At 39.6% G+C, this 13,714-nt stretch overlaps 1 protein-coding gene and 1 non-coding gene across 3 annotated transcripts; both read left to right on the top strand.

The window, feature by feature from the left end:
• Positions 1 to 1,739: 1,739 nt before the first annotated feature.
• Positions 1,740 to 1,811, top strand: trnac-gca (transfer RNA cysteine (anticodon GCA)). Its single transcript has one exon. It is a non-coding gene; the product is annotated as a tRNA-Cys (tRNA).
• Positions 1,812 to 7,352: 5,541 nt separating this feature from the next.
• On the top strand, positions 7,353 to 13,482 carry LOC113034308 (uncharacterized). Of its 2 annotated transcripts, XM_026188757.2 has the most exons (8): positions 7,356 to 7,721; positions 8,208 to 8,479; positions 9,696 to 9,849; positions 9,932 to 10,178; positions 11,014 to 11,114; positions 11,299 to 11,449; positions 12,521 to 12,626; positions 13,369 to 13,482. In XM_026188757.2, exons 1-7 carry the CDS (start codon positions 7,654 to 7,656, stop codon positions 12,596 to 12,598), a joined length of 1,071 nt encoding a protein of 356 aa, XP_026044542.1. In that variant the 5' UTR covers positions 7,356 to 7,653; the 3' UTR covers positions 12,599 to 12,626; positions 13,369 to 13,482. The 2 variants fall into 2 exon arrangements, with proteins under 2 accessions (XP_080143577.1, XP_026044542.1); XM_080287451.1 differs by lacking the exon at positions 11,299 to 11,449 and having other exon boundaries at positions 7,353 to 7,721.
• The last annotated feature ends 232 nt before the right edge of the window (positions 13,483 to 13,714 follow it).

Here is a 13,714-nt window from a genome sequence, read left to right as displayed (position 1 = left end):
TTCATTGGTTTATGGCCATTTCCTCCTTCACAACAACTGCAGAGAAGGGTGAATTTATTTCATCCAAAAGGCTCAAATTTAGGAGCATAGGAGGTCATATAATCTCTGTTAATTATCTTATGAATATTTTGACCTGCTGTGGCGTTTGTTTTCTTCAGAGTGAGATTCTAGCATTAATGTCACTAATAAAATACTATCTGGTAGAGCTGAAGTTAATGCATGAGGTAGGATGCCACTCATGTTTCCAAAACCAATGGTTTACATCAAGGTGATTGCGTCCATCTTTTATAGATGTATGTGACAGCAGCCAGGACCGAGAAGTAAGCTTGTGTCTCCTCTCTGAAGCTCACAGACGACTGACAAAATCAAAGCTTCATCAACACTGATCTGTGACTGCACTCAGACTACTTCTTTGCAACAGCCAATTTAAAATAGCATAGAGCAGCGAGTCGCATTATACAAGCAGGCGATGCTTGTGAAATGATTCAGGGCTTTGATTTGTCTTGACTTGACAGTCTTGAAACCCCAAACTTGGAAACTCGCTGCTAAGAACCTTTTGAACTTGGGTAACTGTGTGTGTGTTCCTGCATGCCACATTAGACTCAGTGAGTTGAGAAAACTCTTCCTGTTGGTTTCAGGTGATTGAAGGGAAGCAGGGTGTGACATTATGCACCAGTGCTGTTTCCTTCACGGCTACTGAAAGTTTGATCTTACATTTTGGAAACTATTTCCTGTATTTTAGGTAAATTAAGCGCAGCTCACGAACTCCCCTGAAGGTGTAAAATGAGCTGTGATGCCTGCAGCTATGCAAATGTCACAGATAGCAAATCATGAAGGAACATTTCAGCTGTGTGATAACTCAAACAGGCTCCAAAAGGATCCTTTAAAGGTTGATCGTATTCTGTTCTTCTTATCGTCTCCGTATCCCGAACCAACAGTGGCTCTATTCATACTGAGGTTGTGAGCTTCATTTTATCCAGACTTTATCCCACGTCACTCAAACACATGGCGTCTCCCTCGAACTTTAAATAGTGTTTTAGCCCTGCAGCCACTCGAACACCTTGTAGATCAGACAAAACAACACCAAAGGCGAAACGTTTCAAGATGCTGCGCTCAGCACAACAAGCTATCCAAACTTCAATCTTTTAATTAAACACTTTTGCACGTTTAACAATGTTCTATAAATATGTCCCACAAAGTGACTTCTTTTACAGTCATGTCTTCAAACACATATTTATGGGAAAGTCCCCTCATTTTGCTTTACTTTTAATATAATTCAAGCAATCTTTTGTTTTTATTACAGTTTATTGGACCTAATGTTGTCTTACCTATCCATGTTTTTATTTTGTAGCTTCTGTAAAGCATTTCATGATGTGGATTTACAAAAGTACTATATAAATACAATCATCTGGTGGGTGTGCCCTAGTAAGTACACCTTCCTAGTACCTTGTTGGATCCCCTTTTGCTGTCAGTGCTGCCTTTATTCTTTGTGGCACAGAGAGAACAAGGTGCTGGAAACATTCTTTGACGATATCTGCAGAGTGTGGGAGGTCTCTGGTTCCCCTGCTCAAGAATTAAATACAGAAACGTGACAAGTTAAAGGAAAAACGTGGCTACAGTCAAGCAATCTGCTGTGCTGTGTTTGCATTTTGCTATTGTGGAATTGGGTCTACTTGTCAGTTTAATTGAAAAGTTCATAAACCAGTGGGTGGTGTTATGCAGGCAAAAGACCAGAATGTGGGGGTATAGCTCAGGGGTAGAGCATTTGACTGCAGATCAAGAGGTCTCTGGTTCAAATCCAGGTGCCCCCTTCTATTTTCACTGTTACTAATATACACAGGCCAGAAATTGTACTCAAGTGATAGTAGCACTACCTCGACGTAGTTTTTACTCAAGTAAAAAGTAGCCATCCAAGAAATTACTCAACTAAGAGTTAAAAAGTATTGGGTGAAAAAGGCTACTTGAGTACTGAGTAACTGATCACAACATCTGATTTAATGTTTAAAAATGAGATATTCAGACAGACAAAAATATGTAGTTTAATACTGAAACGCAAAATGAAAATACTACAGATAAATAAGATGATTACAAATTAATAAATCTCAGCAGAGGAAACACTTTTCCAAATCATTATGAAACTAATATTTAGAGAAGGTAATATAAATATATGTTAGAATAGAGTAAAGTACTTCAAGTGACAATACATGGTGATACTTTACTTCTCCAAAGGGCACGACAGGCTCAGCAGATAGAATAACATTAAAACACTGTAGGTTTGAGTCTGTGTCTCATGCATTTATGGTTAAAATGTGTTTATTATTCTATAGAGTAGCAAGAATCTTTTCCCAAGTAAGAGTAGTGAGACTTCATAAAAGTCATTTTTTCTCAAAAAGTTACTCAAGTAAGTGTAACTGAGTAAATGTAAAATGTAAATAGTTGCTACCCACCTCTGCTAATATACGATCAGCACATGCTTCCGTCAAGATGCAGTGAACGAGCACCTAGCCTTCTGATAATAGAGTCAAATTCTGTCATTCAGGATGACAGAGCCCACATCCGTGTAGGCTCTTGATTTTCAAACATATTCTGTGCCCCAGAGAAGAAAGAGCACACAGAGATAATGTAAGACAACGACTGTATGATGAGATAGGTGAGACTGAAGCTGGATACCACTGCGTTCAGAACGCAATGTTTGGTAAATTATGATACGCTTTAGGGCAGACCTAAATTGCGATTGAGAAGTTGCTGATAAGCTCACAGTGGTGCTCAGTGGGTCTGCTTGTCAGGTAAATTGAGATATTCACAAACCAGCAGGTGACATAATGGGCACAGTCTGTCTCTTATACAGTGTTTTGTTTTCAAAGTGGCTTGAAGGAGAGAGGGAGTATAGCTCAGTGGGAGAGATTTGACTTCAGATCCAGAGATCGCTGGATTAAATCCAGATTCCCCTCCTGCTAGTTTCCCTGCTGCTCACATGGGTATCAGCGCATCCCTTTTCTTAAACACAGGCGTGCTGTGGGGGACCGTCCCAGCTGACACAGGATGAGAAGCTGCAAACACTCTTTAGCTCATCAGTCGGACCTCTGGAACAGACAAAAGACCTCCTTTGTGCATTATGCCCAACATCCACCTATCTGTCTGTCTCTTCTGTCTCCATCAGTCTCTCTGATGGAGACATTTAGTGAAAATGCTTTAAAAAACTGTGATTCCTTGTCTTGGTTCTTGTTGGAAGTCGATGAACAAGGGTTGTTTTAAATTGTGAATCATGCAAAACTGCTTGAATCCAGCAGGCTGGTGCTGGAGTCTACAAAGTCCCTCCTAAGGAGCTTCATTAAAACATTTCATGGCTGTTTGGTGCTTTAGGGTGGTTTGGTAGTTAGATAAATTGTTGGGTCACAGCTTTAGCTCATGTGTCCATCAACTTCCACATGCTCTCGAGCTGAACACTGAGCTATTATTCTGCAGAGTATAAATCCTGGTCATGGACAGAAAAGTCGCCTCTCTTTTACAGCAACATGCGGGTGTAGAGCTCTGACATGTGATATATGAGGTAGAGCTGCAGCATCTACTGGCTTTAGATTTATATCTATCTGCTGACCCGCTTATAAAGGTCTTCTCAGATCAACTCTTCCACATTGGAGGCATACTCTACCCGTCATTCTTAATGAAGTCAAATCATCCGCTTCCTGTCGCTATGACGCTTCCTGTTAAAAGTCCCTGAACAAAGTTTAGCCGCTGCCTGAGAAATCCATCTTTCATGTGGCTGGTTATAGGTCCGTGTCAGCCGCACTTCTCAAAACAAAGAGCACATGTGTCCATTTAATGCAAACCAGACCGTGGACTGACTGGGCGGAGAGCTATGAAAAATTGCTCTGAAGGGGGCTAGAGAGGACGCGGTGGGGGTTATTAGTGGGTTCGAAGGCATTAAGCCTCGTTCCCTCGTTTTGGCGTGACCCCGGCCGACCCGTGGCAGCCCTCGCCACAACAAAAGGGCCAAAGAGGTGAAAGCAGAAAGGAAGGAGATCAAAACGGGGAGAGTAAAATGTTCTGCTGCTGCTAATCTTTGATTTCCATTTAAGGATGTTTGGTTTCAGCATCCTTTGCAGTCAAATAATGGGTTTTCCCATTATAAGTTTACATCAGCAAATGTCAGTTTCCTGTAATTTCTGGGATGAAAAAGAAGTTTGAGCTTGTGGGTGTTCAAGACCTTTGATTGCTAGAATGATTAAAATCTGCAGTGGATCTAAGCAAGGCCACACAGTTGAATTAAACCTTACTTTCCTTTGGAAGTGGCGTTATAGTGGCTCTTTTGGTAAAAGTACTAATGCTAGTAAATGGTGACTCAACTGGTTTTGACTACAACTTCTTTACTCTACTGCAACACTTCATACAACTTGTTCCACTCAACTATTCACACAAGAAATTTTGTACACCTAAGTGTTTTTGATCTAACATTCACACTTGGACAAATGAGTCAGGAGCAACTTGGGGTTCGGTGTCTTGCCCGAGGATACGCTGGCATGCCAGGGATTGAACCACCAACCCTCCAAGTAATGGATGCCCTCCTCTACTTCCTCATCTTCAGCAGGTTTAGCTTCCAGTGAAGCATATACAAAACAACAACAAAACTATATGTTTTTTAACTTTTTGAAAACATTCTGACCTCAGAGTCCCATTTCAATACTTTCACAACACTTCTCTATTTTTATTTTTTACTTTTATTGACTTCTTTGTGAAAATATGTTTGATTGTTCTGCGATGTGTTTGCTTTTTATTTATCAGATTTGTTATTTTCAGGAACAGACTGTGTTTGTGTTTGTTTTAAAAATAAAACACGTTTCACAACAGAAGTGATGCTTTTCAGTTTGACACTTCAAAGAAGGCCTTTTGTAGACGGCTCAGTTTATCAACCGCTTCTTTCTTTCTTTCTTTCTTTCTTTCTTTCTTTCTTTCTTTCTTTCTTTCTTTCTTTCTTTCTTTCTTTCTTTCTTTCTTTCTTTCTTTCTTTCGCTGAAGTGTTGAACTTGTAAACCAATGTTACAATGAACGTTAACAAATGTTCAGCTTTAGGTGTTTTTTAAAAATGAAAATTCCTCTCGAATTATCAAAATGCACACAGGAAGGTTGTTGGTAAGTAACTCTTAAAACCTGGTGAGTTTGAGAGTAAAAGAAATTAATAAAGTGAATTGTTGTTTTTTTTTTTTACACATATGTGTTGATTCCAAATATTTTAAGCTTTTTCCCACTTGGAGGTTTGTTTTCTGAGAACGTGAAAGAATTCAGGTCAAGTATTGGAAAGATGGAATTTGTATACTTGTACAAAACAAAACAGAAAGATAACAGGTTGAAACACAGGAGCAGAACTGCATATTACAGAAAGAGGTGGCGGTAAAGCCAAAAAGCCCAAGAGGGAAATAACTAAGACAGCAATAAATTTAGACTTAATTTAAGGATGGATTTCTTCCTTATAACACTTCCTTGTAGACCTGTCTGAGCACCATGCCTCCTTCAAGCTCTCCAGCTACTGTTTCATATACGTACCATATAAGCTGATGTGCAGTTTATGTGAAAAGCTTCAGTAATGACTTTGTCATGACTTTCACTGCTTCTCTTGACTGCCATTTGTCAGGGATGGTTCAGAGAGTTGAAATAGCAAGCCGGAAGTACTTTCATATCTTTTTATGGTGTTTGCCTCTTTTAGAAACATCAGTAAACTTTATTTTCAGACCCCAGGGTGGTTGTTGGGTACCATCAGTGTTTGAGGAGACAGAAAACTAATCATCTGGAATGTCATCAGCTGATAATGATCCATGAAAGTCCTGAAACGTTAACAAAGGATTCCCAGTTCCAGTAATAGTGCACTAACGTTTAAAGAAAGGCTCATTTTGGCTCAGTCATCAAACTATTTCCTAAATATGTCCAAATATTTGCTTCCAGCTTAACATGCACACAAACATGTTGTGAACACAAAGGGGAATAACGAGGATCCCAGCGTCTCTGCTGACCTCTGTTGGTGGTGACTTGGAAATGCAACCAACTGGAAAATATCTCTAAAAATACCCACTTAAATCTCCCTTTGTGAGACAGTCACACCAATTGTCTTCAGTCTTTCCTACAAAATGTTAATGGATGAGTGATTAATGAGTACACAACCAATCTAATTAACTGAGTCATACAGTTAAGTCTATAATTTGTTGGATAACTACACAATTGTGTAGTTTTGTCTGTACAGACTTTAGAGAAACTGATCAGGAACTGGACTCATTTTATACACAGAGCCACATTTTCAGATCCTCAAAACTAATTAGACAACCAATCAACAGGCAGTTTCAGGTGAGGCCTCTTTCTTCATTTCAAACAAATAAAGTAAACATGATGTTTGAGCTTGATTCAAAGTGCTGAGTTTAGAGTGTAAAGCTTTTCTCCGTGATTTTAAATATGAGGATCAAAGAGAGACAAAAACAACATCTACTGCTGAGGAGGTCGGCATGTCATCATCTTGGGTTCACAACAAGGTGCAAACCACTGATTAAGTTCAAGAACAGGAAGGACAGGTAAGATAAGACAGAGATTAGCCACCTCATTGCATTTCCAATCATAGGACAGACCTCGACAATAAATCAAGTCAATCTGACATACTGTCTGACCGTATATGTGTGTTTTATTCTTCATATCTACAATTTGATGTGTAAGTGTAGTTATTACCAGAGTCTAACTACTATTATATCATCCATGCAGCAATATCTGGGCTTATTCTTCTATTTTGAGTTGGCTGTTATCCATCCACACTAGGAATGGGAAACCTTTAATTTCAGTGTCTATGTGACATGGTGTATTCGAAAACAATCAGCGATGGAGAGGAAAGGAACAAAAACAGGATGAAAAAACAAAAGAAAACACATGTGAACTCAAATCCATCCAAATATAAAAGGAATAAACTAAAGAAAAAGATGACATCAGCAGCTTAAAAGCATAGATGTTAAAGATAAACTGCAGTCACTATGTATTGTATGTATAATCAACTAATGATGATCACAGTGTTGGCACTGTTTCATGGGGGTTTGTATTGCTTTATAAATATTACAGTATGGAAAAGAAATTTATATAACATAGAAAAAAGTTAATTTATAATAAGTATAAAATAAAACAGGAATTTTAAAATAAATTTTTCTTATTTAAGAAATATGAAAATCTTACATATATTTCTATATAAATTTTAAACTAGAAATAATAAAAGGCTAAATCCTCAAAATAATAATATAAATAAATAAACGCAACCACATAATATTGAAGTTAGATTGTGAAAACTGATCTGACAAACGGTCCCTGAAAGCATCACTCGATTATAACAACCTATTCCTTTTCTTCTTCGTTTTTTTTTCTTTTGAAAAACACCATAAACTGGAATGAAGATATGCACAAAGAAGAAAATGCCACTGATATCGGATAAAATAGATAACATCGATTTAATAATATTTAATGTTTAATTAAAGAGTAAAGTTTGACTTGAGAACTTCCGGAGCGGTCAGTTCCTTAGTAACAAGGACAGTAGCCAAACGGTTTGTTTGCAGTTATCGTTTTCTGCTTAAACTAGTTAAATAACTAATAAAACCGGAAAATACACAGGAGAAAAAAGCAAGCACAGCAGATAAAATGGCTTCCGATAAAGAAATGGCCTCATATTTGAAACAAATTCGATATCTAGAGGAGCAGCTGGATAGGTAAGTCTATTTCTCTTTAACTTTTATCGAAATAAATCCGTAAGAGTTCATTTATACAGTGAAATATGAGTGTAATTGTATCTTTCTTTCCCACTTTTAACATATTAATGTTAATCTTATCAAAAACACTTTGAGCTTTTCCCTTCAGTATTGTCTACTTGCCTAACCTAAATCTCGAAATTTAGATTATTGGGAAGCAAATAGTGTAGTATGCAAATAAAATTGAGAGAATACTATATTTACGTTAAATATAACAGAGAATTAATTTAAAGTGCAGTACCAGGCAACAGTCTTGAGGCACCGCCCCCATTTCTTTAAGTGTTGCCTTCAAGGAGCCAGTTCTCCTTGTAAATGTTTTTAAAGCGGCCTTGAGCAACAATTAAGTGAACAAGTGAATGCAATGATGCACACTGTATGTATAACAAAGGTCAAACTAGATTCTTGACTCTAATCCCTGAGCCTGCCGTGTCCCTCTTCAACCTGCAGCTGTCGGCCTAAACGAGAGCAGATGGAGAAAGAATACCAGGAGCTCGTCTCTGAATTCGCCGTGCTGCAGGAGGACTCAAAAATCCAGACTGGTCACCTGAAACGCATCCTGACTGCAAAAGAAAAGAAGGTGACTGAGTTGTTGGAACAGCTGGAGAATGAGCATCAGGAAGCCAAACGCTACAGAGACAACCTGATGCCACAGCACAGCAAGGAGATGCAGGAGATGCGTGAGCGGATTGAAAAGCTCAAGTCAGAGAACAAGATAGAGGGTGAGAACATTTTGACAGCAGCACCAATAGGAAAAAAGCAAATTATCAATGAGACCAAAAAGATTATTTGATATTCTTACAAATTAATTCTTCAGTACCTGAAAACAGGACAGGAAGCACATCAGAGCACTTCCTGGGTTTACACTGTTGTTGTTTGAGGAGCTCTTTGAAAAGGGAAAGATAACCATGTGCACTCATCAGCCACATTATTAGGTACACATCTGCAGCTGCTTTTTAACACAAATATCTAATCAGTCACTCGCATGGAGGTGACTCAGTGCATTTAGTATTCACTGATTTGTTGTTGCGATGTCAGAATGATTAACTCTAGTTCAGTCTCTCTCCACACAGTAAGCAGACTTTTCCACACACTCCGTGAGGCGTCATCTAACCATCATGGCCAAGATGACCGACTGAAAATCAAACCGAGCACATAAATGGGGAACAAAGGGGATTTAAGTGACTTTGAATGTGGCGTGGTTGTTGGTGCCAGGTGATCTGGTCCCAGTATTTCAGAAACCGCTGATGTCCTGGGATTTTCCCCACACAGCTAATACTAGGGTTTACGGAGGATCGGCTAAAAAAGGGAAAATATCCAGTGAATTCTCTGGGAGAAAATGCCATGTTGAGCTGATAATAAGGCAAAAGTAACTCAAATAACTACTCAGCAGAACCGAGGTATGCAGAGGAGCATCTCTGAATGCACAGAACTTCGATGATAGCAGATGAGCTACAGTTGAGTCCATGCCACGAAGAATTAAGGCATCGCTTAAGGCAAGAGGAGTTTAATCCAAGTACTAGCAAGGTGTAACTAATGAAATGGCCGGTGTGTGCATGTACAAACGTTGGATACGTATAGATGCAATAACTTAGTAAAGGGCTGTTTACAGTGTGATGTCAAATAGAGAAATTTAGAATAAAAATAAAATGTAAGAAGCAGTGAGGACAGTGTGGTCACAGTCCCCACTGAACAGGTGGTGCTTACACACTGTTTCAAACACCTTCGAGTGGAGCGTCATCTCTTCTCTAGCTCAGGGAGACATATTTCGTTACGTCATTAAATCCCAAACCTTAGAAACGACTAAAAATAGCACTATTGTTTAACAATGAACCACAGGCTTAGTTTCAGAATCAACTTTTTAGATTTCCTTACCTGGATTACCCAGCATGCATCAATAATCTCTTTGCTACCTGTACACTCCTCTCCTCCCCTCAGTGAAAAAGTTGGAGCAGCAGAAGAAGGACCTGATTTCAGTGAACTGGCGTCTGTCTGCCATGGAGTCTCTGTGGAAGCAGCTGGAAAAACAGAAGGAAGAGCATGACATTGCCACCAAAACAGTGAAGGTGGCAGAACAGGTGGAGATGGACAGGTGAAGTCCAGTCAGGATCTCACTGTTTCTTCACAACAAGCAATAAATATTCATCCATTATTCTCTCTCGTCCACTCACCAGGAAAGTTGAGCGATTGCAGAGCATCGTGGAGCCTACTGTAAAGCTGAAGACTGAAAAAATACTTACGAAAAACAGGGCTGAGCACGAGGAGCGGCTGGAGCAGCTTCACTTTCTGAAGAGTGAGCTGGTGCCCCTGCAGGAGGACGTAGACGCCATGCAAGCCAGACAGAGGGATCTTTGTTCTGAACAAGATGAACTGGAGAAAGATTTCATTAAGATTATTCAGCAGAAATCCATCCTCAAGAAGGTGAGAGGACAGCTGTTCGTGACAGTAATGTCACCTCACTAAGACGCTGGATGTTTCATATTAAAGCGCCTTCCAAGTCAAATCAAATCAAATCACTTTTTATTGTCACATCACATGTGCAGGCACACTGGCACAGCACATGCGAGTGAAATTCTTGTGTGCGAGCCCCACAAGCAACAGAGATGTGCAAACACAACAGCACAAACGAGCAAAATACAAGAATGGCCAACCTGAAACTAATAAATATATGTACAATATATAATAGTGTATGCATTTCTCAGGAACTGCGGACAGCTCACAGCAGCTTCCCCAAACGGGTTTGAGACTGAAAGTTTATATAAATCTACTCAGTTTCAGTTTTTTCAGTCAACTGATGAGAGTGATTTTAAGTAGGACTGAAAAAACAAACTTATACCTATCATTCAAAGTTGCTGCTTCCCAAGAAGTTAGCAGTATTTTTGAGATTTTTGAGAATTCGCAGTATTTTTTATTACATTTTTTTTCTCTACATCAAATAAGAAATGAACAGCGCATGTCTTCCATTTCCTTGAGGACCAAGCACTGGTCTCAGTGTTTTGCACTTACACATATACTTAAAGATATCTGTTTTAGTGTCGAAAGTCAAACCCAAGAAGAAGATGGAAAATTGATGTTTTATCTGATAGGATGTATGAAATCATTATGTTTGCAGCTTCTGCAACGAGAACGCCTGAAATATATCAGCTCCCAGCATTGAGCTTGATATTGTTTATGACTATGAAATAAAAGTAACATTAAATATCATTAATTAAAGCACAATTATCACTAAAATCATTCACTGTCTTCCATTTTTCAGAACGTACATGAGCTAAGAGAACAGTGCCAGCAGTTGACTACAGAGCTGAAGGACTGTACGCTGGATAAGCTGCGCACACTGGCTAAAATCAAGACTCTCAGGTAGAAGACAAATGTCTTTTTAAATGTCCACAGAACAGGATCAGACACATATTTATTTTAGTACCAACTGACAGACTTACATTAAAAGAAAAGATTCAGGCTATTAAACACATTTTTAGCTCATCTCTCGTCACACATTTAAACTGAGCTACGCTCTAACCGAGTGTTTAACCGTTGTTTTCAGCCAGAGTCTGTCTTTAGTGCACGAGGAGTGTCGTCAAAAATCAGCCAGGATAACTTCACTCTCAGACCAGATCCAGAAAGTCAGGTGCAAGAATTTGAAGCTGGAGGGTGTCAAGCAGGAAGCAGCCATCATTCTCGGACACATCCTGTCGGTAAAACACAGTCAGGGTATCAGTGCCGCTGTTTTAGTGCCCCTGGAAACTCAAACTCTGGATATGTGTGGCAGCTGCAGGGCAGGAAAATATTGGTTACTGTCCACGAGAGCTGCGTTTGTTCAAGAGAAGGCAAACATCCCATTTATATTCTTAACACACGCATCAAGTGGTGCAAGAGTTGTAGACAAAGTAAAGATTTATATTCAGAACTTATAATATTTTCTTTATTTTCAGAGTATTTGTTTGTAAATTAAAGACAGATGTCACGAAGACAACAAATGATGGTTTCTTTAAAAACATTTGAATTTGCAGCGTTTCTTTTGAAAGGTTGGAGAATGTCATGTTTACAGGTAAGTTTAAAATGTCAAGTTGTCTTTTTGCCTCCCAGAGGAGAAAAGTAATAATAATAATGGATTGGATTTATATAGCGCTTTTCAAGGCACCCAAAGCGCTTTACAACACCACTATTCATTCACTCTCGCATTCACACACTGGTGAAGGCAAGCTACGGTCGTAGCCACAGTTGCCCTGGGGCAGACTGACAGAAGCGAGGCTGCCATATCGCGCCATCAGCCCCTCTGGCCAACACTAGTAGGGTAAAGTGTCTTGCCCAAGGACGCAACGACCAGGACAGAGAGCCCAGGGATCAAACCGGTGACCTTTCGGTTACAGATATGCTTCCCAACCCCCTGAGCCACAGTCAAACAGAAAAATATCAAACATTATCTTAAAAACACACAAGACATGGTTAGACTTTAGTAAGAGCTGAAATACAGCAGTAAAAATGGAGTAAAACCTACAGTTAGAAGAAAAAAATGAACTATATTTATAAGCTCATGCTTACTCACTTGTACCTGCACCTCCTTCCTGATTTAATGCATTAGCATATCCACTACTGAGAAGGATTAACTATAATCTGTTAGATTCTCACAAATGTACTGGGTAGTCGTTTTAAGAATATTTCATATTCAACTAGATCAGATATTTGAGTAAAACTTTCTCTATGCCTCTGTCCACTGAGATGTCTGTCAGTCATTATCAAAGCTTTGCATTTTCTGTCATCTGCAGGATGCAGAGAAGTCGTCTGAGAATCAGTGGAAGGTGCAGAGGCTGCTGGAGATCCTGGAGAGCACCGCCGTGCTCTGAAGATGACCTCTGGCCTCATGCCAGTCAGGTACTGGAACCGCTCTTCACTGGATTGTGTGTCATACTCTCATGACTTGTGAAAACAACAGTGCGGACTCTGCTGGGAGCTGATCTCTTGTTTTCATTGAAGCTGTTTCCTCTCAGCAGCTCAGTGAGCTGGATCAGAGCCCTGCGAGGCCCGAGTCCTAACAGAGCCAGAATGGCTGTTAACACTTCTCATCAAAGTAGCTGAACAACAATGCATTCCTCACTAAATGAGGCTTCAAGTTTAACACACAGTAGAGTAAGCCAGTGTCCTGGGCCTCAAACGTTCTGCCCTTTCTGCATGAATGCCAGATATTTAGAAAAGTAGTTCAGCACCTAAATTATTTTCCTTTAAATAGGAATAAAGAGTGAAGGAAGAAGAACAAAAGGATGGGGCTATTTTATGGGTTGATCTCACTTAGAAGTGAATCTGCAGATGTTAAAAGACGACTGCAGACAAACCAAAGACCACTGAGTGGTAATATTACTTTGATGAATGTGGAAATAAGCAGCTGTTTGCTAACAAATTCCTCCTTCCAGTTTTATAACATGATACTTCTAATATGGCCTTCCTAGTGTGTGCTGCACATATTTTGCATTTTTCTTTGACAAATAGTCAAAATGTGTTTTAGTCTCTGTAAACGTAAGGTGTTAACGTTCAGCAAAGAATCTTAAGGTAGTAAATGTAACATTCCTAATCTTGTCCTGTGTATGTGTGCAGCGTGTAAAATCTGTTTCTCCCTCAGGAATCAGACACAGGAGCTTCTGCAGAAAGCTGAACAAAATCCTGTCAAAAGTGAGGAAGAAAAAGTGGTTATGAGTCCGTCACCTGTGTGAAAATAAACATCTCTTTAAGCCTGTTCTGGTACTATTGCAAATGATCACCGTCGTTTTGCTACAGAACATTTACATTTACAGAAAGTTATGCGGGCGGTGTGGCGGCGTGGTGGTTTGCACTGTTGCCTCACAGCAAGAAGGTCCTCAGTTTCACTCCACAGTTTGGCTGGGGACTTTATGTGTGGAGGTTTGCAGGTTCTCTCCAGGTACTCTGGTTTCCTCCCACAGTCCGAAGACATACAATTAGTTGGGGTA

This window comes from Astatotilapia calliptera, chromosome 12 (genome assembly GCF_964374335.1).
Source record: "Astatotilapia calliptera chromosome 12, fAstCal68.1, whole genome shotgun sequence".
Taxonomy (NCBI): domain Eukaryota; kingdom Metazoa; phylum Chordata; class Actinopteri; order Cichliformes; family Cichlidae; genus Astatotilapia; species Astatotilapia calliptera.
The sequence above is the reverse complement of the archived record's forward strand: the minus strand, read 5'-3'. Positions and strand labels throughout refer to the sequence as shown.